Below are 8,106 nucleotides of genomic sequence, written 5' to 3' on the forward strand. Positions count from 1 at the left end.
CTACCCTTGAACCAATGACTCTCATTAACTTCTTAAATTTTACAAGAGGGAAGAACAACCCCCAATTTCATCTTGAGATATTCATATGTATCCTTAGGTAGTGGCTTGGTGAAAATGTCTACCACTTGTTCACCTATAGGAACATATTCTAGCTTGAACACCTTATCAACTACCTTTTCTCTTAGATAATGAAATTTGATTGCTATGTGTTTTTGTCCTTGAGTGCATGACTGGATTATTTGATATGTTGATTTCACTTGAGTTGTCACACATGATGGGAAGGGGGTCTGAAAACTCTAGTTGAATGTCTTTCAGTGTCTACTTCATCCATTATACTTGTGAGCAACATGTGGCAGTTGCAGTGTATTTAGCTTCAGTAGTTGATAATGAGACTAACTCTTATTTCTTGCCATGCCATGAGACCAATCTATCACCCAAGAAGAAGGCTCTTCAATTGGTACTCTTTTTATGATCTATGAATCTTGCCCAATCAATATTAGTATAGGCATGTAAGGTGAAATCACCTTTCTTTGGATACTATAAACCATACTCCAATGTTCCCTGCATATATTTAAATATCCTCCTTATTGCATTTACATGTGATTTCTTAGGAGCTTATTGAAACCTTGCCACCATGCACACTACTTGAACTATATTAGGCCTTGATGTTGTGAGATACAATAGGATTCCAATCATAGATCTATACAAGGTCTGATCAACACTAGGTGACTCATCATCCTTGCTCAATTTGCATCCTGTCACCATAGGTGTACTCACTGACTTGCTGTCCTCCATTTTAAACTTCTTCAACATTTCCCTAGCATACTTGGTTTGAGAAATAAATATGCTCTTATCTAACTAAGAAATCTAGAAACCAAGAAAATAAGATAGCTCACCAAGCATGGACACCTCAAACTCATACTGCATTTGATTAGAAAACTCTTCGCATAAGGTATCCTTATTGCCTCCAATGATGATATCATCTACATACACCATTATGATAATCATATGATTGTCTTCTATTTTGATGCATAGGTTTCTATCAATACTTCCCTTTTTGAATCCTTGTTGATGTAGGTACTTGTCCAATCTAGCATACCATGCCCTTGGAGCTTATTTTAATCCATACAAGGCTTTCTTGAATCTACAGACAAAGTTCTCATCTTCATGTAGCTGAAACCCTTCAGGTTGTTCTATGTACACTTCTTCTAGGTTTCCATTAAGAAATACCGATTTAACATCCATTTGGTATACTTTGTATCCTTTATAGGCTGAGAATACCAAGAACATTCTTATAGCTTCAACCCTTGCAACTGGTGCAAATGTCTCCTCAAAGTCTATCCCTTCATCTTGCACACATCCCTTGCACACTAGCCTTTCTTTGTTCCCAATTACTTTTCCTTCTTCATTCATCTTTTTCCTATAGACCCATTTAGTCCCAATGACATTCTTATTAATAGGTCTAGGAACTAATTCCCATGTTTTGTTCTTTTCAATCTGCTGTAGCTCCTCCTCCATGGCCTTCATCCACTTTTCACTCTTAATGACCTCATCATATGTCTTGGGTTCCATCTCAGTCATAAGGCATAAATTTACTTGTTCATTGTTCCTTGCTCTGCTTCTTATTTGCACACCATTATTCTTGTTTCCTATAATCTGATGCTTGGGATGATTTTTCTGAACATACTTATTTGGAGTCTTTCTTGGTGCCTCTTCCTTTTTTTTATTTTCATATTTTACTTCCTCTTCCACATATGATTCTTCAATCCGATTTACTATATTTTTCCTTCCTTTGTGCATATCGTCATCAATTTTAACATTCACACTCTCAACCACTCTCGTTAGTCTTTTGTTGAAATATTTATAAGCCTTGCTATAAGTAGAGTACCCCAAGAAGATACCTTCATCCTTTCTTGAATCAAAGCTACCTAATCTATCCTCATCTCTTTTGATAAAGCACTTACTGCCAAAGACCTTGAAGTACTTCACTGAGGGTTTTCTATCATACCATAACTCATAAAGTGTCATTCTACTGTTTACTCATAACTGAACTCTATTTAATATGTATACTAGTATGAACCACTTCCTTACAATATACATTAGGTATATTTCCTTCATTTAACATTGTTCTTGCCATCTCCTTGGCTGTCCCATTTTTCCTTTCAACAACACCATTTTTTTATCGTGTCTTAGGGGCTGAATACTGTCTTCTAATTATATGTCTTTCACTGCAGTCTTTTAATTCCATGTCTTTCACAATAGTATTCAAATTCAGTTGATGTGAACTCTCCTCCATGGTTTGATCTAAGACATTTCAAATTATAACCACTTTCCTTTTTAACCATCTTCTTGAAGATTTTGAATCTTTCAAAAGCTTGAGACTTGTCTTGTAGGAAGGTGACCTATGTCATTCTTTAGAAGTCATCAATCAACATCATAAAATATTTCACACCATTTAGTGCTCTTGTTCTTGTTGGCCCACATAAATCGGTATGTACAAGCGTAAAAGACCTTGTAGTTGAATACTCTTTTGTCTTAAAGTTGACCTTTGTTTGCTTACCTATTTGACACTCCTCACAAATAGTATTGGCAGGTTTGACAATCTGAGGAATGTGCCTAACATATCCTTTCTTACTTACCTTAACAAGGTTATCAAAGTGTATGTGACCCAGTCTCCTATGCCACAACCAACTCTCATCAACTTTCCCCATCATGCATTGAGAATAAAAACACTCCTTAAGGTTGTATACATTACCATCCATCCTTTTTCCTTCAACAACAAGCTGTCCATTACTTCCCTTTTTGATCTCACATCCTTTGGAGTCAAAAGTAAATTTGTATCCCTTGCCACACATTTGACTCATACTCAATAGATTGTATTTCAATCCTTCCACATAGTATACATCATGTGCTTTTAGTTTTCCATCTATGCTGAGAGTACCCTTGCCTTTTATTTTGATTGATGATTTGTCTCTGAACCTCATTGAACCACCATTCCAATCTTCAAGTTTAGTGAATTTCCTTTTATCCCTATTCATGTGATTGAACCAGCCACTGTCTACTACCCATAAGTTCTTTCTTTTAGCATGTAGGACAGTTTGGATAGTCAAACTTGATTTTGCCTTATCTTTCCCTTTTTCAATTCAAACTTGTTTTGTCTCTTTCTTCTTTTATTTTGTACCATTCTGTTCTAGTTTTGCATTTGGTTCAAATGTTGACACTATCTTCTTTTTATTAGCTATCCTAATCTTACAATGTTTTGCAATGTGGCCAGATTTTTGACAATGATAGAATTTGACATTTGTTGGTTAACAAATTTGTGGCAGTTTCTTGTTTAATGTTTTAATTATTTTTCTTGATCATTGGCCGGGAAACCTAAAGACTTTTTAAATAATGGTTTTCTTCAAGAAATCGTTATCTTTCATGTTTTAAATATCTGGACTTTGTTTTTGATGAGGATCTTTTGAGAAAAAAATGTTTTTCTCATAAGAGCAAAAACACACCTTTATGCATGTGGTTATTTGCTATTTTGATATAGAAGAACTACTGGTGGCTTTCATATTTGTAATCTTTAAATTATGGTGTGCGGATGCTTTTCTATTCTTTGAAATGGATGTTAGTTGGTAAATTTATATTGAAGTGGTGGTTGATTTTAAATTTCAGTTGCTATGGAATATTATCTGTGAATGGTGTTTCATAGTAGCTTTATTTTTGAAAATATGAAAAATCTAAAAATAGTAGCTAGTATTGTGAATGCCTTTAAAAATCTTTCTGGTTAAAATCTCTTTCCTTTTTTGCTTTCTAGTTAAAAGCATATGAGTTGTTTATTCATTCATTGAAAATCATTAGAAGGTAGCTACAAGCTTGTAAAATAAGAATAGAATTAGTTAGTTAATAATTAGTTAGATTGTTTCAATTGTGGTTACATTTGTCATCTCCATGGGTGTGAGAATATAGAGTTAGGTGACAAATCTGTTAACCCATAGATTTTTGTAAACTTTGCTGGGGATATATAAAGATTAGTATTATGAGGCATTTGTGGAATAATAGTCTTTTATGGGTCTACCAAGATAGATTGCCCTTGTGTTACAACCTAATATAGATTGGCTGGTTTACAATCAAGAGGACTTAGTGGTAACTCTCCAACACCTTGCTTGGGAAAAGAGGAGGATTGACCGCCAGTTTCATATAGTTAAAGTTGTTTTGGAAAAAGAAGAAGAGTTTGGAGATCATGCCATGCATATGGATATTTATCAAGAAGGAGTAGTTATTCAAGCCAAAGAGGTTCCCCCTTTACCAGTCCTTAGAAATAATTGAATCTTCATCCAAGTTGAAGTTGGTGATTCTGAGCCTTGTTAGTTAAATTCTGGCTTCCAAAAGATACACTAGGGCTAATAAGAAAAAAGGGATTGTTGATCAATATTTTGAATTTTTAGAATCTATTAACTTTTCAGCTTTCCCACTTGTTCGAAGAACTAAAACCATTAATAGACCTCCTTCTCCCCTAAGTTTAATAGCCCTTGTATTGTAGGGTACTATATTACCTCTCCAAGTTTGTTTCCCAATTCTTGCTATTTGAATCATGGCTCAACCTATACCATGGGGTTTAGCAATAGGTCCTAATGCATTTGTAGCTGGGCCCTAGCTCCATAAGTGCCCAAAAGGCTATGGGAAAATTATCCCTAAGTTCAATGGAGATGGAAAAGTTTCACCTGAGGAACATTTGAAGGATTTCTTTGCTACATCTTCTATCTTGGTAGTGCAACATGAAGATATTGCAATGAGGTTGTTCATAGAATCTTTGACTGGTCCTGCTGTTGAATGGTTCTTTTCTCTTCCTAATGGTGTCATTAATGATTGGAATGCATTGAGAATTGAGTTTGAAAGTAGATTCAAGATAGCTGAGGATGATTCAATTTTGGTTGCTCAGTTAGGTTCTACAAAGAAAGAAGTACATGAAACTATGAGAGATTTTGTGGCAAAGTTTAACAAACTGTATAATAGAATTTCCATGAACATGAGATCTAGAGATCATTTGATTAAGGCTATGCTTATCAACACCCTACTTCTTGATATAAGTTTTACTATTAAAAGGGAGGGTGCTAGTATTATAGAAGCTGCTCAAACTTTGGCTATAGCAATAGAAGATGATCTTATTACAACAGGAAAATGGAAAAAAAAACTACAGACTAGGAAACTGTCACCAATAAATTCCACTAATCCAGTGATTCAAATATTAGCCAATAATATTATTACCTTGAAGAGACAGATTCCTAAAGGTCCATCAACTTTCTATATAGATGTTTCAAGAAGGGATTACAATTATCAGCCAGTCCAAAATAAGCTGCTCACTATAATTGGCCTGAGTCCAAGGTTGGCAATTGAAGGTCACCCTTCTTCTTCTTCATCCTTGAATGTGAGTAACCATTGTGTTTTTCATTCAACATCTGATCATTATGGAAGAACATGCCTAGAAATGATAAGATACACAGTTTCTCTCTACTAGTGAACGTACCATGAAGCCCTATGTAGAGGAACCTAGTTCATCCAAGGATGCCGATGCCAATTTATATTTGAGTACTTGCTTGGTAATATTGATGAGGAAGATGTATTGGTAGAAGTGAATGACCCTAACTGCACCATGTTCACTCGATCACAACATGCAAAGGAGAACATAGTAATACCTCTTCCACCCTAAAGGTTCTCTTAACTAGACAAAATAAAACAGATCAAGGGACTCCCAAAGAATCTCAAGATGAGGTAACTCCTTCTACTTCTATCCCTATTGTATTGAATCCTAGTTCCTTTGATATAATTGATTCTTGTAAGAATACAAAAATCCAAATCTCCCAAGCCAAATATTTAAGGCTCAATCCTAAAGAATTGGATAGGTTGGTTAAATATGTCAAAGAGGGAACCCTATCACCCCAATGCAATGCCCAATTATCTTGTGATAACAAAGTCAGTGTAGAGGATCAAGTCTATTCTAATTCTAAAGATGACTCTCCTTGTTTGTAAGACCCTTTAGCTAAACTAGAGCCCTTCTATGTCTCTTTGTTTATTGTTGGCTTTAGATTAAGCAACTGCATTATTGACTCTAGTGCTTCTGAAAATGTAATGCCTACTCAAGTAGCCCAAGCTTTAGGTTTATCTATTAACTCTTCCCAAGGAAAATGATACTCTATGGATGACTTTTTCAATTCCAATCATAGGTCAAATTAAAGATGCCCAAGTAGCTCTTACATATTTTCCCAAGAAAAGATTGAAATTAACCATATTAGTGGCTGATATACCTACCAACTACGGGATGCTACTAAGTAGGATTTTTTGTAAAGATTTGGGAGGATAAATTCAAATGGACTGGTCTCATGCTTTAATTCCACTTGAAGGGAAAAAGATGCACCTTACTCCTGAGCCTAAAGCTAACTTTACTGTGTTGAAGTCTGCAGACCCTAGAGATGACATCCTATTTATTGAAACTAGGCTTGGCACCCATATGTGTTTGTCAAAACCTCATAATAATTTAGATCAAATTACCCCTAGCCTAAAGGATGAGTCATGGACATTGGAGTTCGATGGAAGTTGTGCCAATGCTGGATCAGGAGTAGGGGTAGTCTTAGTTTCACCAGATGGTTACAAGTTTCCACATGCCTTCAAATTAGAACTTGCTAATACCAATAATACTACAGAATATGAAGCTTTTTTGCTTGGTTTAGGGTTAGCTAAAGAAAAGGGGATTAAACAGTTGAAGGCAATTGGTGATGTTGAGCTGGTTGTCAAACAAGTTAGAAAAAATTATATGGTGAAGAATAGTCATTTGAAACATTACAAAAACACGGTTTGGGACTCCATTGAATTCTTTGATGCTTTCTCAATTGAATCTGTTCTAAGAAGTAAGAACACAAGAGTGGACTCATTGGCTATTTCAGCCTCTCTACTCTTGCCTCATCCTGATTTTGTGGATAAGACCTTCCAAGTAGAAGTAATCTACAAACCTAGCATTCTTGATAATGTCGAGCATTAGAAGGTGTTATGATGACAAACAAATAATTGAATTCCTTGAGAATTATAAATCTTTTGCTCATTTTTATTTTGAAGGGGGTAAAAATGAGAATAATGAAGTACTAGGAAATGAGGCAAATGAAGCGAAAATAGTGCAGTTGAAAGGAAACAAGATACCTAAAGGAATAGTATCTCTTGGAGACCTTTTTAGTTGGCATGATAATACCTGAAGCAGAAAAACAAGTCTATCTCTACCTCCTCAAAGTATGATCAAGTTAATATTGGGAGTGAGGAAAATCCTAAGCTTGTCTATGTTGGTAAGTGCCGCTCTCCTCAAGAAAGAGAAAAATTAATCACTTTATTTCTTTGTTATCAAGATGTCTTTACTTGGAGTTATGCCAACTTGAAGAAATTCAGAAATGGTAGCTTTTAGCATAAGCTTCCTTTAAAGCCTGGTGTTACACCTTTTAGGCAAAAACATCATAGTTATAATCCAAAGATTGCTGATGTAATCTTTGCTAAAATTGAGAAGATGCGAAAAGAAAAGATCATCTACCCCATTCATCATTCCACATGGGTGGATAACATTGTTCTTGTCCAGAAAAAGAATGGAGAAATAAGGATATGTGTTGATTTCAAAAATTTGAATCAAGCCTCTTTAAAGGATAATCATCCCTTACCTGTCATGGAACATATTTTGCAAATAGTTGCAGGTTCGAAGATGATGTCTATGCTTGATGGCTTCTTAGGTTATAACTAGGTTAAAGTAGCTCTTGAGGATCAACATAAAACTGCTTTCACCACTCCTATTCGAGTATTTGCTTATCATAGAATGCCATTTGGTCTTATCAATGTAGGTGCCACCTTCTAGAGGGCCATGGATCTATCTTTTGGAGATTTGAAAAATAAGATCATTGTGATTTATTTGGATGATCTAATAGTTTTCTCTAAGAAGAGAGCCAATCATCTACATGATTTGGAAGTTGTTCTGCAACAGTGTAGAGATGAAGGAATCTCTTTAAATCCTAAGTCTATCTTTGCCATAATTGAGGGAAAAATCTTGGGTCATATTGTCTCAAAGGAAGGAATCTAGATTGACTCTGA

At 35.2% G+C, this 8,106-nt stretch overlaps 1 protein-coding gene across 1 annotated transcript; it reads left to right on the top strand.

Annotated features, from left to right (window-relative positions):
• Positions 1-6,355: 6,355 nt before the first annotated feature.
• LOC131875285 (uncharacterized) lies at positions 6,356-7,024 on the top strand. The gene has a single exon (XM_059219365.1). The coding sequence runs from the start codon at positions 6,356-6,358 to the stop codon at positions 7,022-7,024; it is 669 nt and encodes a 222-aa protein (XP_059075348.1).
• The last annotated feature ends 1,082 nt before the right edge of the window (positions 7,025-8,106 follow it).

Source organism: Cryptomeria japonica, chromosome 4 (genome assembly GCF_030272615.1).
Source record: "Cryptomeria japonica chromosome 4, Sugi_1.0, whole genome shotgun sequence".
Taxonomy (NCBI): Eukaryota; Viridiplantae; Streptophyta; class Pinopsida; order Cupressales; family Cupressaceae; genus Cryptomeria; species Cryptomeria japonica.